The sequence below is a fragment of the Battus philenor genome, unplaced genomic scaffold (assembly GCF_028537555.1).
Source record: "Battus philenor isolate CCGP_79_NKW_IND1 unplaced genomic scaffold, ilBatPhil1.0.hap1 SCAF_9, whole genome shotgun sequence".
In the NCBI taxonomy this organism is placed as follows: domain Eukaryota; kingdom Metazoa; phylum Arthropoda; class Insecta; order Lepidoptera; family Papilionidae; genus Battus; species Battus philenor.
Window position 1 is genome coordinate 8459089 of NW_027181759.1, and position 23729 is coordinate 8482817.

Sequence of the window (23729 nt, forward strand, 5' to 3'; positions counted from 1 at the left end):
TATCAATATATTTAATAGATTATGAATAAAATTCATTTAGTCAAAATTATTTCTGTTTCAACATATATTTTTCATCAATAAATGATAATATAAAAAATAATACATCAATAGATAATAACAACGAGGAAATATATGTTATAACACTTTATATTAGTTTGGAATTATGAAAAACTATTGAATTAAATATAAATGAATAACATTATCAATTAATAATACATTCATTTGAAATATCAACATTTAAAAAGAATCTTTATCCGTTAACAGGTTTTTTCTCATTCTTAAAATCCACTAATTAAAGCTAAAAAAAAAGCTGAAATGAATGATCTAATAGAAGAGAACTTGCATCTTCAAAAATACATACATTTCATTACACACAGGTTACAAAGTCTTTATGCTGTTGTCTATGATAGTGTGTTCTCTACATAAAAATGCCAAAGCGCTTCAAAAATTTAAAATTCATAACACTAATGCATTTGATACATGCATAAATGCCTAAAACTGGTGTTCATCACCATACAAGATAGTACTACATTGACACTTAAAATCAGATAAGATCATTATAAATGTCTAAAATGTATTTAACGGGCATAGTAAATAACAGAAAATGTACAACTTCTCATAACGACCTGAAGATGCGTTTACATCTGTGGTTTGTACGGTGCTGACATGTTCTATTTCTCTTGCGAAGATTGTTCCAATTTACTACAGAATTTGGTGTGCTTTTGTACTGATTTCTATTTAACCGGCGTTTTCTTGTCAAATTGCGTCACGTCAAATTGCACACATGTTAATAAAATGCCGCACGTAAACGCATCTTTACATTTTTAACTTTTGTTAGCACTTACTCATACTCATCGTCCGTTTTATTAGCGTTATAAAGTGCGATTGATAGAGCGCTGTATGAACTATATCTGGCGTGTAAAATGTATCCAAATAGTAAAAGCCTAAAAATTTTTTACGGAGACTTTACGAACGTGTTTTTGATGAACTAACAGAAGAGATTATGTAAATCTTATAACGTAATAATATGAAAATAACAATATTGAAACATTATCAAGACATTAATTAATATTGTAAATTGATATACAACTCTGCAGATTATTTACACGATTTAGCAAAATTACAAACAGTACAAAGCACATAGTAAACGTAGCTGTTTTAGAATATGTAATTTACATGTATTCTTTACGTTTAATGTATAAATATTAATATACATTAAGTTCTTACAAGATCTGGAGCAAAAATGATAATCACAAAATAGTACTTCTGTAATTAATAACAGAAAACTAGAAATTAAAAATAATTTTTACCAATATGACTGAAGCAGTATGTGTAACAGTGTTTTACAATTGACATTGTTGTAGTTTTTTTAAAAATAATATACTAAACTTGCACATAAAACGTGAAAAGGAACTAATTAGAAAAAAAAACAATAATAAAATACTTTGACGTTACAAAAATACAAGAAACCGATCATACACATCTTATCTAAAATTATAATAACTTACAAGAATAATCATTATATAAAACATTGTGTTGTATACAAACAAAGAGTTAATTTGAAACATGGATATGCAAAGGCTACTCAGAAATTTTTAAAAGATTTTATTAACGTAACGCCGGAGTCTTTATATTGAATATTCGATTTCTCAACATTTTTATCAGCTATATTATTACTTTCGTGTGTTATAGAATAATAGATAAGCGCTGACAAGTTTTGTGGAAAATTTTTTAGTTCAACTTGAAACATGATAAAACTTTTAATCCATCTTTATTAGCTTTTACGTGCTAAGCACCTTCCAAAGCAAATATACACCAGACTGTTATATACTTTATGGTAGCGTAGGTTCATTTTAAAGGATAAAACGGAGTGGTCAACTTTTGACTGCCGTTACGAAAGAAAACGTACTATATTTGTAAATTTTTAGTCGACTAAAGCGAATCGCATAGGAATAGATTTGGCACATTTTGCAGATTGAATCGAAAAGTGTACATACAAATAGCGTAAAATGATAAGTAATATTTATGTCCTACCATCTTAAAGTATTGATTTGCAATATGTGATTTCAATTTTTTTTAAATTGAAAAACAGTCCAAGTTTTCCTTCGCCAGAAGATGCACTTAATGCATTAGAAGAGGTCGTTGGGAAGACACCTGTCGCAGACTGGAGAAAGTGCTTTAAAAATTGGTTTAAACGCATGAATTCTTGTGTAGACGCTGATGAATTTATTAAAGTTTAATAAAAAATAACCTCTAAATTTTTTTTTCTCAAAACTTTCCGAGTGCCTCTTGTATGTGATAGGGAACAAAAACTGTGTAGCTTTCTAAAATTTACTAATTCATCTTATTTTTCACACTGTTTAAAAAATAATATTAAGTTCGATCGTTTCACTTTCAAATTTAATTATTTTAGAAAAAAAAATTTGGATTATATATTTGGTTCGTAATATTGGAGGTAAACATAATGAACAGTTTTAATTTAAAATTCCATTTAAAATATCTGTTTACAAATAATACTGTGTACCATGTTTAATAACACATATAAAAATGCAATATCAGAAATTTGAATCGATTGATTGCTAATAGTTTTCGAATACTTTAGACAAATGAACGGACAATAAAATATTATAATTTAAGGGTTATTATAAATTTTAACTAACCTTTTAATAAAGGTATACAACTATATTATACACGAATATCAAATGCTATAGGCAGAACCAAAACATATAAACAAACATTGCGTTGAGTTTGCCACTTAAACGGCCAACTTTTTTGGTGTACTATATATTTTAGAATGTAATTGTAAGCAAGATCTATAGCTGTCATCAAACTACTAGTAGTGAATATATTATTTTAACGTGCCATCTCTAGTACCGAAACTAGACTCGGCCTGTGTCCTAGATACGAGTCAATTCCTGTCCATTTCACGGCACACTAATTGTTGTAATATATTTATATATGAAATTTATACAGAATATTCACAAGTTCATAGAGGTATTTATTACATATTTATTTATTTAAATGCAACGCAATCCATATCTATAATCTATAGATAAGATTACGTATAAAATTGACAATTTTATGGAATGATAATTTTTTTATCACAATGAAAGGCTGGATGAATGATAAAGGCTAATACACTAGTGGCAGCCTATGACATGTATTTCAATAAAGCCCAATGCATCCATATGCTAATATCGGAATAGGTACAACAGGATCAAGATATCGAAATTGTACAGCTCTGATATCATATGGTTACATACAAAATTTGTTAGGGATATCAAAGACAACAGTTTGATGGACTCTGTTTTTATAGAACATATTGGCAACGATATTGACAGGGTGACGGACACTAAAGAAGAATTAGTTGATCCATACTCATACTTACCATATCTTGTAGATATGGGACTACTTGTAAAATCTGCATATTCAGCAACAGCTAATCCATACGTTTTTTAATGGGTTCATATTCCTGGAGCATTAATGAGGTCTATAAGATCAACGAATGCAAGACCATCAATGATTCTAGAACAAATGATATTTTAGCAAATGCTGCATGAGTAGCATATATGTGTATGCTCACACACATAGCTTCAATAAAGTGTGTAGCATAGATGGAACCCCTTTGTAGATTGTACAAGATAGTGGCAATGAGAATGATGAAAGAGGTGTCGGACTTAAATTAGAGGATCCATCCGATTGGCTTATCTTGATAAAATCACTAGGAGGACAATTGCCGGTAGATGTAAAACAATATGTATTGAAAGTCATAAAATCATTAAATGAAACTAGAGGAGGTACAATAGATCACCAGCTAACATTAATTTGCCAAACATTAGTTTAACTATAATTTTACTAACGTCATGATTCTTAATGAAAAAAAAACTAACAGACTTAATCTCTACATTGGATAAATCTAAGTCTTCCTATAAACTTGCCTTGGAATTAGATAAACAGAGCTTTTGTCAAAAGATCAAGAAAGAGTCTGAAGAGTTCTTATCGGGATTACCTGACGAAGATCAATCTGGAATGGGCTGTTGATGTATCTATATATCAAGGATGAAAGTTATAGAAATCATCTGGATTCAACAGGGTTAAAGATAGATTCGTCTCTGAAAAAGATGATTTTGAATTAAATTCCGGAACTGATATCCTGATCAAGAAATTGAGGAACCATATGATTCGGTAGATGAAAATAGTGAGAGAGGAACGGTCTCTGATGTAATGCTGGCATCAAACATAAACATCCTACTTTCTCAATAAAATTGTATCCTGACAAAAATGTTTGTTTCCGTGAAATTATTAATTGGTTCAACCAGACATCTGACGCAGTATATTCTGCTGCTATAGGCTCTTCACGTTTAGCTCTTATAACCAAAGTATCAGGGAGTACCCAGAAATTATCTGACCATCTGGAATAAGAAATAAAGCACGTCACTCCACAGTGCATCATATTCGCATAATGCCTGGACCTCCAGTCCACTACATGTTTTGAGGATTAGCACCGGACTAAATGAAGATTGCTAAACAGCAGTTTGAAGACATGTTACGCGACGGCACAGCAAGACCTTCTGAAAGGCCGTACTTCGCCACTTTATCTGGTGCCGAAGAGCGATAACGGCTGAAGGCCGTGCGGAGACTACCGTAGGCTCAACATGTGTACCATCCCTAACCGATATGCCATACGTCATATACACGATTTCTCACACAATCTTACTGGGTATACTATTTTCTCAACAATCGTCTTGGTGAAAGCGTACAATAAGATCCCGATATCTGAAGAAGACGTCGAAAACTGCTATCACAACACCGTTTGGACTATTTGAATTCCCGTACATGACATTTGCGTAACGCGGTGCCAACGTTTCAACGTTTTGTTGACGAAGTCACGAGATCTTCAAATGTCTCTACTCCCATAGTCACCCTGCGAAAGAACTGCAGAGATCGGTCTAGAGCCTGCATTCTTTGTCAACAGGCTAAAAAATCTCAGCAAATATCATCTACCCATAGTACCTTCAAATTGCCTAAAGTTAGATTCTCGCAGATTCACGTGGATATCATCGGACCGCTCCTACCTTCGCATGAATACCGCTATTGCCTTACCGTCGTAGGTAGATTTACAAGATAGTCTGAAGCTGTCCCCATCAAAGAGATAACCGCAGAGACTGTAGCCAAAGCGCTAATCAGTGGATGGATATCAAGATTCGGATGTCCTACGCTCATAGTCATCATAGTCGCAGACCGCGGAAGACAATTCGAATCTGCCCCATTCAAATACTTGTCTGAAATGTCTGGTTTCCAACATCGGCGTACTACAGCATACCATTCTACCTGTGATGGACTAGTGGATAGATTCCACTGACAGTTAAAAGCAGCCATTGTGTGCCACTCACACAGTTGGACTGAATCACTGCCCTTAGTACTACTAGTAATCAGGAGTACACTTAAAGAAGATCTCCAATCATCATCTGCCGAACTTGTATATGGAGAGACTCTCAGACTGCCAGGAGAACTGATCCAGACGCAGACAAATACCACGACAGATCTAACAGACTTCATTGCACGCTTAAGAAAACTAATACAGCAGTTGCAGCCCGTGCCGACATCGAGACATTGTGAAAACAAAGTCTTCGTTTTTAAAGAGCTTGGAAATACAACTCATGTCTACGTAAGAGAAGACACGGTACGAGGAGCTCTTCGTCCAGCATTCTCCGGTCCACATCCTGTAATCGAGAGGACAGAAAAAGTTTTTAAGATAAATATGAATGGACAGACCACCACTGTATCCAAAGATCACCTGAAACCGGCATACACATGAAAAAAAAAACAAAACTCCCACCCAGAAAGACGAAACAGAAAATAAAGAACTCGGACAGACCAGATCAGAACGCAGAGTAAAATTCACAAATTTTAACCGACCATGAAACAATCTTCGGAGGGGAGTGATGTGGGCAACCCCACACAAGTCATCTAAATTTATGAGTAATACCAATGACATAAAAACGTCAGTGCGACAACGACATAATAAGCATCGGTGGAATTAATTGAGTTTTGCGAATATTATTAATATTAATTGGAGCACTCCACATTCACCACAATCATATTAACATACGTAATCTTATCTAAGACTTTATATTCTGTCGCATACTTTATTTAGGACAAGTATATTGATTATAGATATAAAACAGCTGAGGCTTGTGTATTAAAATATAAAGCTAGAAAAAACCGACACAAAATTATTATAAATCATATCAATGATAACATAAATCTGCTACGTCATCATCATCATTTCAACGTTGTACGTCCACAGCTGGACATGGGCATTTTCCCATAAATATCCACCGGGACCGATTGAAAGATCTACGTCTAACGTCTCCATACGATTTGAACACAGTCTGTCCATCTATTCTAAGATTTGACCGGTCGTTAAATCGGCAACCATTTTTAAATTTTCATACATATTCCTTACTAAACTTCTCTTCTGTCAGAGAAGATACGCAAAAAAGGCGACATGCTTAAGTAAAACAACTTAATAATTAAGAAAAGGATCAATATATAGCTACTTCCGCCATGCAGCAGTGCAGAGTTAACTCTGTGTTTGGCACTAATCGGTGTAACATTACGCCTGAGGATGCCCCGTGGAGGGGTGAAACACGTGTTGAGTGGTTTAACGGTGGTAGTTTTGTAATTCGCATTGTTTGCCGCATGCGTATTTATCAGCGGACTGCCGGGCGGTGCACTTTATTGCACGACTACTGCTGCATGGCGGAAGTAGCTATATATTATTCCTTACTATTAGTTCTTTTCGACTCAGTATGGACTTCCGCAAAATAACGCCTGAATCCATTAGTTAGAGCTTAATAATGTTTACATTTACATGTACATTATTACTAAACAAAACAATCTTTCTACTATATGTAAACTTACAAATGTTAAAAATATCACAGCGTTTTACCATCACAGAAAATTTTACATATAATTCACACATTTATCATTTGTTTACAACAATGTCTTATTGAATAACTTAGCAGTGTTCTATAATCGAAAACATTAAAATAACAAATTTAGTTCAAACTCACAATATGACACGCCTGTTAAGTAATAAATACAAGTAATTATAGCTCCTCATTGGAGAGCGAATATTGGCAGCAGTCAGTTTGATTCTTCTCACTGTTAAGCGCTACTTGTCGAACACTTCGAAGTTTACAACGTTTATATCTATATACGTTTATATCAAAAGATGATTCCTCGGCAATTTTATTTTCAATTTCTCACAGCAAATTTATCGTTACTGCCTATACACTAACCACTATTCCGATGACATTAAATAACAAAAAAAATTAAGACTTGCTTAAATTAAGGTACCTAATAGAGCAGAGGCTCTATTAACAAAATTTCTACATCACTGTTAAACATATCAATCATAACGGAAGTAAAATTCAAATTAAATAAGCAATATCATTTTAAACTCGCTTAAAAATAAATTATCACTACAATGTAAAAAAATCTGATTGTTATTAAGTGCTGTTTTGTTTTGCTCTATTCTATACCATATTCGCCGGACAGAGTTAAAACCATAAAATGCTTAATTTATCTCACTGTTCAGTTTTAATACGATATGGAACAATGTGTTAATTTAAATGTCTATAATATTTTAATGAAAACAAGACCAAAGAATAAGCAGTGAATCTGATAGACGAATTTTTAGATCATGTACACTCAACTCCTTTTTTTACACGTAAGATACGTTTTAGCAGGAAAAATCGTGTTAAAAATTCATGTGCCATATAATTTGAGGAAACATTTAACAATTTTAAAAATTGTGTTAAATTTTGGAAATCGTATAAAAAGGACTGCGTAAAGAATTTGGTTGTATATACTATATAAAATGTTTCGACTCATATAGACTCATTGCAATATCACTGGAACCACAAGGCCTTAAGGATATCAAATTTGGTAGGAATTTTTCCTTCTGAGTAGAGGTCAGCTAAGAATGAATATATGGAAATTCTACCCGCAAGGGGGTTTTGGAGGCGAGAAAGGCCTATATCGGTATAAAAAAATTTTGATATGTTTAAAATTTTAAAAATGTTTTCATGAAATTACATCGACAAAAGGCAGTGCTGGCAGCCACACAAAGCGGGGGGTGACCTAGTAAAAAATATTATATACTTAATCATTACGAAAAAAAAAATAGCTAAAGATTAGCTAGATTTAAATTTCACCGAAATGGTTGACGCTTACCGAAATCACCTGTTCCTTTTACTTGCTTACAAAAGTGAATGAGACAGACGACTATGTTAAGACTGTCCGTCGAATATAGTGCGATACAAGGTTTTTATAGTATCGTGAACGTAAAACACCTAGAAAATTTGCTTCATTTTTTGTACTGATTTGAAAGACGGTCTGACTTAGCAAAATGTTGCTTATAGGCTACACCTGATGCAATCCAAGCTTTCACTACCATTTCAGCTGTAGGTCGTACAGATACAGGCCTCCAAAAGATATCCAATAGGACCGGCTGGTAACAGCCTGCATCCAGCCTTGTCTGACCACCGTAACATGGCCATCTGTCCACGTTGCGGATCAAAGTCTTACGACTTGCCCACCGGTCCGGTATGATTCCAGAGTTTTATGGCCCTAGTTTCCTAAAGGCCTAAAATAGATGAAACTTGGTATGTAAACTTTTTCGTCCTAACGAGTAATAGAAATCGAACTCTTATTGTCGAAATTAATTTAATGTAATGTGCAAATGATTCACAACCTGTAATGCTTCACAATTTTTTTTAAATTCAACTACTAATTTAAATGACGAACATAATTATTTATTTCAAATAGTGTTAACCGTTATACCGCGCGTTAGGAAAGCGCGGTGGAGTTTTGGCAAAAGAGCGCATGGGCATACACTGTTTGCAACCGGGGTGCGCGACATTCTTATAAAAAAAATTCGGTCTTTAAAGGTCATTTAATTACACAGTAAAATTATGTTTTCTATAAAGAATAATATAGATAGATATAACTTGATGCAAAGCATACAAAATAGCATGTGTATAATGTGTGTATATAGTTACAAAACTTTTTTCTGGCATACCATTACATGGTTATTAGTAACACATGGATGTCCAGAACAGTATATTTATTACCCAAATGTATTAAATAGATGTTAAATAATAAAGACCAATAATATTAAATAATAATAAAAATATTTACAGTAACTTGAGTATTTGTTATTCCAGGAACATAGGGTGACTCCTTGAAAAACTGATATTTTTTCTTCGCCTAACATTCATTATTTTTTAATTATGATACTTACCGGACAAGTCCAAAAAATTGAAAATCGTCAGGAGGGTTTAGACTATTCTTATTAAGTACAATATCGTTATAGATGGTAATAAGAACACGAATAGGACATTGTTCACTTATCTTTAAGGACACTGTATACGCAAACACAGGTTCGATCCGCTCGGCAATTTGGCAACGCGTTCGCTTAATCGTAGTTTTAGAAGACGACAAATCGCACGTGTAGACGACACTATTTAAACTTTTGCAATCGTACCTGGGTCCATATGGCGGCTCAACACTACGACGAGGGGGCGATAATAACTCATCATATACTCCGGCGTACCTACAACAATTAAATAAATCCATGTTAACAGACTGTCTATAACAACTTACCAGGTATCTGACAACAAATTCAGAATTTTCAAAAACATAAGGCAAATAAATCAAAAACCACAAACAAAACTATATATGCCCTTATTAGTTATCCTTTGCAACAAAAACCTATGTAAATGTGCATCAAAAACGTAAACAACTAATACTGACATTTTCCATAAAACAATTAAAAAGAAAAACTAAAAAAACTTTTAAGAGACAGTTTACATAAGAGCAGATTAAAAGCGGAAGTCGGCTAATTTTCGTACCACGCTACGTTAAATCTTCTGTTTTTATCATAAAATTTAAAAAATTTGAGTAGCTGAATTTTTTTACTATAACCTGAAGAAGAAATAACGTAATTTTATGAATGTCAATATTTAGGCAAGGAAAATCCTTTCAAAATTTATAAACACCTTAATGCTGAAATTAAACTGTCCCGAAAAGGACACATTTAGAATAAAGACTATATCTAAAGCTGATAATACTATTATAATTCGTGACCATACTTTACACACATCTATAAAGTAATTCCCATTAAAAGTTCCCGATTCGCGTTTTTACTATTCGCAGATTAAAAAAAATGCAACCCAATTCCTATATTCGCGGTATTCGCGGATCTAATAAGCACATACATAATAAAAAAAGGATTGCAATAGGTATCGAGCCCAATAACATTTGTAAATCCGGTGAAATGGATTTATAAAAAAGTTATGTTAAATAAATGGCTTTAAAAATGCTTTGAGAAATCTTAGTGAAGGTTTTGGAATGACAAATCAACTTTGCGATTCTTTTATGAACAATGATTCGGTCTTATTTTTAAGTTGTTGCACACACAACGATGCGTACACATTGAAGCTTTTGAAAACAGCAAAGGAAGAGAAAATTACAAATTTCTTCAAACCATTGTTTAAAACCAGAAAACCAGATGACCACGTGGTAAAAACTGCCTTAAGCCTCCTAGAATTTCCAAGAGGGAGAGGGCGTCCAAAAGCTATGTAGTGGTCTAATATCAGAAAGGAACTGAAAACCCTTCAACTTGATGCAGAGACAACCCAGGATAGAGTGGCCTGGCGCAAATTGATAAGGAGACCCGACCCCAAATAAAGAGAAAAGGGAAGGAAGAAGAAGATTGTTTAACACGTTCTATGCCGAGAAAATAAAACGCAGTTTCCTGACCAGACCATGTCGGTCAATGCTGCCTGACGTTATTTCCATAAATAATGCCTCATATTGACTTTTGTTATAACCAAGTAACATTAGAGTAAAAGAATAAAAGCAAAAAAAAAACAATTTAGTAATTTTCAGGTTTATGATCTTTAAAAGGCCTAAAGGGAAACTTCGCTGACGGTCAGCACTGACCGCGTTGTCGGAGAACGTGTTAAGCCTTAAGGTAATTAATCGCAATGTCCAAAGACTTCAATTAAATAGATTTTTTATACATTTGTTTTTTTTTTCTTGTCATCTAGGAACATCTCCACTATAATCACATATAAATTACCATTCTGTATTCACGGTTTCTGTATTTGCAGCATATTTATGGAATATATCCAGCAAATAAAGAGCTTTAAATGTCTTTAAAATTAGTTATAGTTTGACTGTATTGTTAAAGTGAATGAATTTTTATGTATTATCATATGGATTCTTAAAGATTAACAAGCCTATCGCTATATAGTCCATGATATGAATTGGAAAAAGCTTCGTTCTGGGAATTATAGAAGTATAAACAACTGAAAGATAGGTGAACCAACCTATGCGGCGACATGGGTCGCGGCGGCGAACGAATAGGCGGCGGTCGGTGTGGAGAGTGCGGCAGCGAGCGCGGCGGAGAGCGCAGCGGCGAACGCAGCGGCGTGCGCAGCGGCGAGCGCGGCCCTGGAGAGCGCGGCGGAGAACGCAGTGGCGACCTGTAGCGCATCGGGGACCGGTGCCGGCGCCGCGGCGAAGGAGATCTGTCGTCACAATATTATCAATGAAGCTCATTTACAAACAGACATGGGTCACGGCTGGTTGAAAAAGCTGAAAGAATTGCTCGTCTGTACAGCCGACGGTCGTTGGAGCCTAAAGAATCTCAAGTATCGATCATGAGCCCGTAAATGAGGCGCAGCAGCTTAAGGTCAGGGGAAGTCATAGGAAGTGCAGAAGACCGGTTACTGCGACTATCTTCGAGGGAGGTTTGTAAGCCTTTCAGTGGGCGTCTACCGGCTGAAAAGAAAAATGAAGAAGAAAGTTGACATATAATATTTGTTATTACGTACCGCGTCAGAGAAAGCGTTCTCTCACGGGTTCGCCTGCGACGAGGAGACCACGGCGAACGACGCAAACGCCCACGAGATGCTGACCGCGATCTGCAATTTAAATAAACTTAAATTTAACAATTCAAAACAGTAATTAATACAAAACACTTCTAGATATTTCCTTTTCAGGTGACGCCTTTGCTTGAAAGGTATGTATTTAAAAAAAAACAGTAGAACACAGAAGAAGATGAACGTTTATGGGTCCTTGTAATTTTTAAAAATAGTTTCCTTATAGTTACCATACCATAAACTCGTGTTTAAGTCGTAAAAAAATTATGGATATAAATTGTATTTTGAGCCAGCTATGTGTGATAACATTTTCTAAGGACTTATTAGATATATAGATAATACTGAAAGGATCAAACCTGTTAACAGTAGCTACAATTATACAACATGTTATATCCTAAAAATAACGTTATGTGGTGCTAAAGTGCTCATAAACTATTATAATTGGTCCAGTCCAGTCCGTCCAGTTGGACAAGAAGACCATGCGGCACATTTCCTCGTGCGCTTTGTGGGAAACGTTTCGGATGAGACTTATACGCAGCACACGGGTTACCCACGTGGCTTAAATGCTTCAATTAGAGATATATCAAAAGAAAGTCGCGTGTCCTATACGAAAATACTCGATTTTTCATATGGCGTTTGTGTTAAAATAGTTTACGCTTACTTATACACAGTGAACTGGCAAAAATATGTAAATACACATTTATGTATGAAAATACGCAAAAACGAAATTACAACCAACCTAGAATAACGAAGTCTGCTGGAAGCGCGACTACGGGGACGGGCTCGAGGCGAGCGCGGTGAGCGCGGCGAGCGAGGTGAGCGTTGCGAGCGAGGCGAGCGCTGCGAGCGCGGCGACCTCGGCGAGCGAGGCGATCTCGGAGTTCTCGACCGCGACGGGCTCCTCGACCCAGAATGCACGCGTCTCCGTTCTTCTTCGCGTCGCTTTGCCCGCATCTCCTTTTCACGTATCATCCGGTTAAAGGCCTCGATCGGGTCCTCGCCTTGCCTAAGCCAAAAATAACTACTTTGTATACAAAAAACATTATTTTTAAATATGTTTAAGCATATAATATATAAATAGTCATAAAAAGATTGATCAACAAGGCATACTATCGTATTAAAGATAAAATGTGTCTGAGATGTGCTGAAATAACACAAATGTGTCTGAGAATAGAGTCAGGCTGAATTTCAATAACTAATAGATCAAATAGAAGGCTAATAAGTTGAAAAAATTATGAAACAGGCGTTAAAAGAATAACTATCGACTTTCTTGACAGGTTCTTCAAGATAGAATCAACATTCTGAAATTGGCAGTAGTATATAAAGAAAATTAGGTCTAATAACGTTGTATAAATACATAGTTATATGTACATTATTATCAATGTCAAATTCTGTTCTAATGGATTTGTGATGGATTTGTTTCATTGTTTCATAAGTTAGTTAATTCAGTGAAATGTTATTTTCATAAACGGGGAATTGAACAATGATCACAGACAACATATTTTACTAAAAGTAACGATACAAAAATAACATGTTTTTTTTAAATATGGATACTTAATCATCTAATAATTTAATTACAATTTTAAAATACATATGTCTAAACTATACAGAAATAAATGGCAAGTTTACCCATTAGTTGGAGAGTCCTTGATTCCGGGAGGCGGAGGTTGGAATGGCTCCATCGGATTGCGGTAGCGGTCATTAAAGTGAACTCCCGGTGGTCCATGGCGTCCGTAAGGTTGACTATAAAAAGATTTCCAATCATTTCAAAGCTGAACACGCGGAACGGCTATTTTTATTGAGTGTTCGATGCAATGAGCACATATCTTTAAAAAAAATTAGAGAAGTCAGCTGATATTTTCCTAAAATCATTATAAACTTATGGGTCTGGAGCGCTTTATGATTTTAGTTAAATGACTATGTCAAAAGCAGTAAGACGTCCAGTGCTGGATATGGACGTCTCCTATAGACTTTCGATGGTGACAGTAGAAAGAGGCATGCGTCCAACGATCTCCGACAACTCTGATAAGGCCGACTAACCCTGCGCGTGGACGTCCCCCCAGGCTGCTTTTGTCAGTCTGATATCCTCACTCCAGAAAGAACTTCAAGGCCACAGCGGCCATATCAAAGCCACTTCAACTTGCTAATTCGACTACATTCGCTCCTCTACGCATCTCCTCGTTTCTGCTTCTATCTCGTAGCCCTCTTCGTGACTCGTTGAGCCGCTGGGCTTATTGCTCACGAAGTGCAGACCCAGCTCCGTAAGTCATCATTAATAACACACATAGGTAGTACACTTTCGTCTTTAGACACCGAGAAATATTAAACCGTCGTACCGCTGAAATGATGATTATATCGAGAGAACAGTGCGTTTGGAATTGACAATTCGAAGATATTTTTATCAAAATACAGGTGTCTGTACTTACGTTGGATATCGTTGCGAGGGAGGCAAGACTCCCGGAATAAAAGGCGGTGGCCCCCGATTGAATACAACCTTTAAATAAACAAAAATCATTTGAATAAATACAATCAGTTCAAATAAGGGATTTCTCTATACATAATTAGTTATTAAAGCAATATAAAAAGATGCCGATTCTGTCTTAGCTGGACAAATTTATATTTTTTGTTAATTATTCTGTGATACGAGGTAAGGATACGTTTATATCTACATATGGTCAGCTACGTGCGGATAAGTTGATTGTTCTTGTTTAAGACAGATTTCTATTACACCGGTTTAGCGCACATATGCGCTTGCTTCATGTTTAATCGAAGCGATCTTTCCTGCACGGGAATCGTCGACAAAGTGATTATGACTGCATTTTCCTTCAGATGAGAAGTTGATGATAAAAAAAATGAAAACAAACACATTAGTTGTTACTTTCCTACTCATTCAAAAGTAGGCGCATGTAAACCCATTTTAATATCCGACAACTTGATGACAGTCTTCCAAATTCATGTAATACTTATCTATTTTGAATTCACGCAAACTTTGATATATAGCACGTTAAAATTTGATAACAATATCACAAAAAGAAAATTAGTCACCAATCTTAAATTGATAGTGAAAAACATTATGGTAATATCTAAGTTATTAAGATTTGTATGTAACTTTTTTAAATTTAATTTGTATGAAATATAATATTTAATTCTAAGTCTCCTTGCCTTGTCGCTAGTTATATCCTATTTAATATTATCGAAAAATAAATTTTAGTTTACTAAATAATTATAAATGGGATTAATTTTTATAAGATCAAAAAATCATTTTTTTTTTAAAAAGTTCATATAATATTTAGTAGAAAAGCAATTTCTAAACTGAAAAAAATGAAAATGTCAACTACACAATATTCAACATTTTTTATGGTACACTTATACTACCGATACAAGTGGTCTCCGCATAGGCAAATATTATTTTTAAATCTCCTTACGCGTAACATTTCATAATATAATAATAACTCTAAAAGGAGAGTTTTAGAATATATCTTTACGATTACAAAATAAGAAACATAATTTTATCGTATAGTATACTATTGGTCGCTTCGGATGTGTAAATAACAAAACTTTTCACTGTTATTTAACTACACTATACCAAACAAACTATTTACTCATAAAAGTCGCAGGCACAGAAAACCAAATTGAGATTTATAACAAAGAAACTAGTGCCGCCATATGTTGTCGACTGGTCGAACTAATCGAATTTAGTATTTATTTACATTCAGAGATCGGATTCGTATCAATTTATTAATTAGTAATGCGGAGTTGTCACTGTTAAATTTCAAAAATGTCTCTAATTAATGCAATGTGGATAATAATTAGGGCTAATAAATAAAATATAAATTTAAACTTAGGTAAACACGCAATCAAATTCAAAAAATTGTTATGTTGACGAACAAAGCTAGGATAGCTTTGCTCATCAACTTAACAAAAAAGTTCTCATTATTAAATCATTAAACGTACTTGTGACGATATGGGATCCCTGCGTTCATCAATTGTTGGTGTGCTAGCCCTTTGCTCCTCCAGTCTTGGCATCTATTTCACAATAACAAACTTTATCAGTAAGTAAAATATCTTAATTACCCTTTCCAAAAATGTAGACTATACTAGAAGAAAAGGAAAATTCGTTAAGTATTGCTGCAGGATTCTGATAGTGCTGCCAAAAATGCTGTATCACGCCTTACAATATCAGGGCGAGGTGAGGCCAAAAGAGGTGGTGGAGGAAAAAACAGTAAGCGTCATAAGCGTCGCTGCCGCGAGCGTTGAAAACCTGGTGGAAGGGAGCAGTCGACATTTTTCCCCGTTACGCCACACGTATACATAAGGCACGGTGCAGCAGTTTCGGTAGAACTATAACAGATGGGCTAAACTTTGGTCCTATTCTGGATTATGATTTTTGGATGTTTTCTTGATTAGTCTCTTTTTTTTAAATACTGTTATTTATTATAAAACAAATGATATACACTTATATTTTTAACACATCATAATTATTAATAAACAATCTATCATTATTGTCACTGTTTAAGAGATCATATTTGATCTAATGTTTGTATTAATTTTGTTTTACCGCCACTCAGTATTAATAATTAATAATTTTGTGTAAGACTTTGTATAAATGTATTTGCTCAAATAAATAAATATAATATATATTTTAATCTACTTATAAATACTTTTCTAGAAAATCATATACTAATTTTATAACATTTAATAAAAGTGCGTCTTGTTTAACACTTACATTCATAGGTGGCACATCAATGGGATGTGGTTTAGGCACTGATGGTGGTCCTAGAACAAAAGGAAATATACATTGTAATTTGTTTAGAAATTAAAACATGTTATGTATTTTAAACAAGTTTACGGTTACATAATTCACAGATGAAGTCATGGGTAATTTAAGTATTAAAATGAATTTAGTTTCAATTAAGTCTGAAACACAAACACAATAATGACAAAAATTTTATACTCAACGCTGAAATGCATGATAGCAAATTATATGTTTGCTTACATATTTCTTTTTATTATTATTAACAACTTTTCATTATAAATTTTATTCAAAATTAATAGTTTACGCAATTACAAGCTGTAAACATATTTTAACATTAATAAGAAAATCATGTGAAGCTCGAGAGACATTTTCGAAATGTTTAAAATAATGTATACACTTAGTATTATAAAAATAATAAAACAACATTTGCGTTGACTAAATGAGTGATAAATGTTTAAAGATGTTGGACCTTTTATGGATTACATGATTGACACAACTAGATAACCTACCTATTCATTTTTATATTGATTTAATTATTAACATGTACACCAGGATTATAATAAAATGGTATTATTAACGTATTAACATTTATGAAGACATTGTAATCGTAAAATATAAAAAATATGTTTAAAGAAAAAATTAAATTGATCTATATAATCAACAACAAATATAGGATCTATATAAGAACTATTTAATAAATATTAACATGTAAATTTTATGTCAGTCATTGATGTCAGAACTAAAATGCCCGTAAAGGCCGCGTTAGCCATCAATTCGTAGAGAACACTAATATATATATATATATATATATATATATATATATATATATATATATATATATATATATATATAACTATATAATTTCTTTTAAGACATGTTTATAATTTATTATAAAAATCTGTCTTTAAATCTTTTAATAGATTATACTAATTTTAGGCATAGCATATGTTTTTTATTGTAAATAAATATTTGGACAAAATTTTATTTATTATTAGTAAGCATTTTTAGACGCCGGAAATATATTATTTTAAACGGCGCTTTATGAAACGTAAAATATTCCTATTATATAAAATAATATCGTTAAATGAATTCTTTAACGATGAACGTGGTAATTTTAATATTAATATTTTTGATATTACTTGCAATTATAATAAAATTAAAAAATTATAGTAACAAAAAGTATCCAGCATGTCAAAATCATAATGTGATATTTATTTACATAATTTGATACAATGTAGAGGTTAAATCAATAAACGTTAAAACAAATAGATACATGATTAACATTTAACTCTTACAAAGAGACAATTACGATTCTGGGTAAACGTAAAATTTCCATTCAAAATATTGAAAACATATGATTAAAATACTATACACAAATAATGAAAAGATACATATGAGTAAAAATCATGTGATGTATATATACACATATATTATGTACAAGCATAGGTTGTGTAAGTGGTGTACCTAATCGCGTCGATCGGTGCATGTTGGGATGTCGTTGTATGTTGGAGGTCTGATGCGAATGCGGGTGTGGGTGCGGGTGTGGGTGTGGGTGCGGAAGCGGGTGCGGATGCGGATGCGGATGGGAATGGGGATGGGAATGCGGATGCGGTTGCGGATGTGAGTGTGGAAGTGGGTGCGCATGATGCGCGGGCGGCACCGTCACTACGATGTTATCGTCGCCCGAGCCCTCCGACTCAGAACCGCCGGCCCCGACACCCTCTCCGCTACCCTCTTTACCCACACCCGCACCGTTCCCTTTCCCTCTCGCCCGCTGTTCAAAACTTCCTCCGTCTTCTTTCTTTTCTTTGCAGATCGAACTATCACCATTGGCATCTCCGCCCCCTGCACACCTACTGCCCCCGACCGCATCTATGTCAAACGTCACTAGCTTATAACATGATAATTTAGATCAAAATTTTATACAATTTTTCAAAACAAAAACATTTAAATCAGCTGCGACTTAGACATAGACAAATCGTCCGGAGATATTATTGGTATTAAATATACAAAACAACATGCCTCTTTAAATTTACACTATTTACAGTATAGAAATACAGGTACATGTCCATTTTACAAAATTATTTTTAACAAAATAATACATCAACACAGACGATATAATACAATATAGAAGCATTATAGATTTCTTTAAATTTTAACTATATTAAGCAAATACAAATTTTCATTATTCTTTTATAAAAAATTAAAAATATAGAATGCAGTGACTTAAAACAAATTGACATGCATTTTGCCCAGTAATAGTCTCATCTGTATTATTACCAAATAAAAAAATACATTTCTACTATAAAAATCTTTATATTTATTACTACAAACGTAAATCAAAAGGTTGTGGATATATAATTTATATTTGACATCAACATGCACCGAGCCCACTACCAACACCAACATGAAAATAAGAGTGAATTATTTATAATATTGTAGACGAGACGATTTACCAGCACTCGAAGCAGGTTTCTGCATCGGTCCATTCGCCAAGTGCGCTGGTGGAGGTACTGGCGGAGCATCTGTGCGATAAAATGTCGAGGAATTTATTTTGAATAATATGTGCTTAATACACGATCAGGTAAACAGATGACTTTGTAATAGTGCTGGGCCTTAAGATTCTAGAGTGGAAACCGTGAACCGGCAAGTGCAGCATAGAATGGCAGACAATCTTGTTAATGTCATCGGAATGTGGTGCGAACCGATGTTTTTTAGAAATCCATGCGGGCGGCCTATGTCCAACAGTTTACGTCCTACAGTTGAAATGACGATAATCATGATAATGACACTAGCAACACAACGACATCATAAGCATAGAAAGTATTTTAGGATTAAACTAAACCTGTATTTGCTCATAGTTTTCATCACTAAAAATTCCTTGTATAAAAAAAAAATGGTACCTCTTAAAGTTAATGTTTAAAACTTACTTATCAATACTATCCATTTACATTGCCATAACAATAGTTATCTAGTGTAACACTCCTTATGAGTTTTTAAATAAAAAAATATACACATATTTTATATCGACATTAAACATAATATGATGACACGTTTCTAATTAATGCGTAAAAAATATAAACAATTACAAAATAGCAAAGCGAAGCATATGAACATATAGATATAATTTACATAGTACATGAAGGAAAACCTTCCAGTTATGCATTACTTACACATTGACAATTAAACAAAGTGACGAAAGTTTTGGAAATAGCTGCAATACCAGGGAAATCTCTAAACGTTTAGTAGTTTTCTACATTTATTTTCGAAAATGCTAATGATATGTAATATACATAATAAATAAATTTAATTGAACACAAAAAAATTTAAAGACCCTTGAGTAACTGAACCTTCTCAATCACATGAATCACATTGAAAATTTTCATGTAATAAACTAAAAACTGTTCCGAACTATGAAATTAATAATTTGTTATGATTTTTTTTTTAATTTACACCTCGTTTTACTACTTTATTGTTAAATAATAGGAAAAAAAATATACAAAGTTAGTAATTTTTCTGCCAAGTACTATTTATAGGACACATATTGAATAAAAATGACAAATATGTAAGTGGATATCCAGATTTTTCTACAGAGTAACAGGATTTAGCATTTAACAATAATTTTAATACTAAATTTATAGCTATAAACTGTTACAATAGTTCATAGTTCATGGTTCTCATAAATCATACAATATATTAGAACTTATTAAAATTTGGCCAATGAGACAAAAAAAATAACATTTTATTAAAAACATAATGTGTAGGTTTGTTAGACAAAAATAATAGCACCATATTAAATTGTATAAATATTTAAAAACAATAATTTATTTATATTATATTTAGAACAATAATGTAGAAGCACAAAAAGCAAATTTGGTTCCTTAAATATTATACTATAAATAAATCCACTTCATGCTGAACATGATTATAAAGGATATATTTTTGAACATATATATTCTGCTAATTTTAAATAATATTAAGGTAACTATATAATGTTATGAGTATGTAAAAAGCCTTTCAGTCTTAATTTTACTTTTGTAACCTTAATAGTTAAATAAAAACATTTTCTAGTGGTGATGAATATGTTAATAATACAGTGTATTTGACAGAAGAAATTCGAGAAAATGCACATCTCATTTGTAACATGTATATATACAACAACAAAGGGTATATATATAAAATATATACGTATAAAAAGGATAGTAAAGTATATAGTATATATATAAAGTCTAGTTAATAAATCGTCTAGTTACGAATTTTAGTTCTAAGCATTATTAAGTAAAATTGTGTAATTGTACACTGGTTGACCCCTATAATTATCTGTCTTTTATTTGCCTACAAAGGTGCATTTTAAAGAGTGTCATGTTTACATAGTCCTACAAGTGTATAATAATTATGTTTAATGTATATTTTAACTGTTTAAAAACACTGTCAATAAGTATTTACTTTTTGTTACTTCTTCTAGAATATTACAAATAATAAATTATTATAAAAAACTTACCAATGACAGGCGGCAGAACTTGTGCAGGAGCAGCAGATGGTCGATGAGGAGTTCTTCTGCTATACCCCGTTTGATTGCGGAATGATGATACAGAATTCCTTAAAAATCTGGAAAAGAAAATAGGAGAAAATGGTAAAAACTATATGTAAATTTAATGAGATATTTAAAACAAATTTTTAACTCATGCACAATCATACTTTTACTGTTAAAATTACATAGCAAATTATTAATTTTTTACATTTATGTTATTTATACCTACACAATAATAATTAATATTAGTAAGAAAGAATTTGACATGAATCTATTGATAACCTTAGGCCAAAAAATATGTATTGATGTTAAAATAAATATTTTTAAATATAAATAACCTGTTTGGTATGAGTGTTGTAGGAGCTATTTCTTTTTCTCTACAATCTGGACATTCATGGTCCTCGGATTCCAACAAAGCACCTCTAATACCTAAAAGGTGAATGATTTTTATGTATAATTATTTGGCACAAAATATAAATAAGCCCAGCAATTAGTTCATTCATATAATCAAATAAAACTTGTCATAAGGATCCATAAAGAAAAATATTTTAATAACAATTTTAAAAAAATATAGTTTTTTACAATCCTGCTGTTAGCACACAACCATGGCCGGTCTTCTTTGAAACTAGAATTGAAATGAACCACACATATTCATTTTAAAGTGCATGCTGCATGACAAGTTAACAAGATCCCAGAACAAGTTATATCTTTATAGAATGCAGTGCAGACTTTACTGATATAGTTTTTGTGTTGTTATATGGTGTAATAACATTATACACAACTAGACAAGGCGATGTTCAATGTCGTGGATTTAGCTCATAAACACTTAATGCAAGGTCATTGTATACCATAATCATGTCTGGCAGGCGAGATAGCAATTGCAGTATGATATTATGGTATGCAAGGGACAATGGTGCCCATCCACGGGATATTTGTGTGAGCAGTAGCATTCCCATATAATTAATGCAGTGTGAATTAGATATAAGACTTTATCCCATGAACTTAACAACTTTACAAACTATGATTGCAAGTCTCAGTCCTCTACCATTGGGCTACCTCTGCTCAAGGACATAGGCAAGTACACAAATCTATATCCTGTGATGCAGTTTTTTAACTTAGGAATACCACAACAAATTTATGATGCAGTAATGTTGTGTATGTACACTACATACATAATAATCACAGAAAGATACCAATAATTCATAACCGCATAGACCAGATTTTACCCTTATGCAGGGTAACAGAGGGTCACTTCTACAAACATTGCTACAACTTTAAAGCTATTAGTTTGCATCTAATTCTAAAATTCTATGATAACCCAGAATAAAAGCCATGGAATCTTTGTTTAGGCAATGGCAACTCAGATGGGGTAGGCTTTTTTTATAAAATATGTGACTTCTATTTAAATCTGTCCATTACTTTGAGATACCAAGAAGAAAGGGAAATTTAAGTGTTCATCAGCATATGGATGTGTTCCAAAACATCATTACATGGTGAGGTGCTTGCTTCCCTCCCTAAGCAATCCTTGACAAGAGATAAAATTTGATGTTTTTTTTTGACATCTATGTATATTTATTTTTTATATTCTTTTTATTATGATAAGTCATTTTCATACCATTTGCATTCTTGCCAATGTATGATGATATATATATGTAAACAGGATCTGGCAATATGTATTAGCTGCACTCATCTAACAAACTTAGCCAGAAGATTATTGATTATTAATTATGATGTTAATCAAGTCATAGAAATATCAACTTACATTCATCGCAAAATGAGTTTCCACAACAAGGTATCATAACAGCATCAGTGAGTAGGTCTCTACATAGGCTGCAAATTAGCTCATCAGGAACAGTGGTTTCTGGGGCAGCAGGAGCATTTGTTGGTGTATCACCACCACCAGCACTCTCAGATGCCAGATACGCCTCACTAGAAGCATTATATAATTAAATAGGTTTATTTAAATAAAGACTTAAAATAAGCAACATTATTATGCTTCATATTGCTACACCTAAAAAACAAATACACATAGTAGCTCTGTATTACAGACAAGCATTTGATACTTTATTAAGTACTCAATTGATATAGAATACCACAGACATATATTTTTTATAGCATAATATGCATATCAAATATTATTTACCATATGTTTCCCCAAGAGGGTTGTTTTGTCCCCAGTTGAACATTGGAGCTTTTAAATGATACCTCTATTTTCTTAAAAAATATTATGTAACCATATGAAATGTTTAACTTATTGTAATGACATATAACTACAAAAAGTGGTGTAGGAATTTTATTTCTTGTAAAGGAGACAGTAGTCCTTAAAAGGTAGGGAACTTATTATCTATACCAATGCTTTCCCTACTTATTGCCAAAAATTACTTCATAACTAATTAAAATTTCATTACTTAAAATCATTTCATCCTAGGTCTATCTATTGTTATATATAAGTTTAAAATGAATCTAGTACAAAGTAAGTAAT

At 33.0% G+C, this 23729-nt stretch overlaps 1 protein-coding gene across 4 annotated transcripts in view; it reads right to left on the reverse strand.

The window, feature by feature from the left end:
- The window catches only part of LOC137932450 (E3 ubiquitin-protein ligase RBBP6-like), a 31013-nt gene that overhangs the window by 4655 nt on the left and 2629 nt on the right, over window positions 1-23729 (reverse strand). For 2 of the 4 annotated variants that reach the window (XM_068776065.1, XM_068776068.1), the window contains 13 exons: window positions 23010-23176; window positions 21586-21676; window positions 21218-21324; window positions 19173-19241; window positions 18181-18588; window positions 16687-16736; window positions 15915-15986; window positions 14387-14454; window positions 13590-13703; window positions 12700-12966; window positions 11913-12002; window positions 11406-11606; window positions 9557-9625 (listed from right to left, as the gene is read on the reverse strand). In XM_068776065.1, coding sequence (XP_068632166.1) covers window positions 9557-9625; window positions 11406-11606; window positions 11913-12002; window positions 12700-12966; window positions 13590-13703; window positions 14387-14454; window positions 15915-15986; window positions 16687-16736; window positions 18181-18588; window positions 19173-19241; window positions 21218-21324; window positions 21586-21676; window positions 23010-23176 — 1773 coding nt within the window. The remainder of the gene's footprint in view (window positions 1-9556; window positions 9626-11405; window positions 11607-11912; window positions 12003-12699; window positions 12967-13589; window positions 13704-14386; window positions 14455-15914; window positions 15987-16686; window positions 16737-18180; window positions 18589-19172; window positions 19242-21217; window positions 21325-21585; window positions 21677-23009; window positions 23177-23729) is intronic. The other 2 variants (XM_068776066.1, XM_068776067.1) reach the window with 2 other exon arrangements.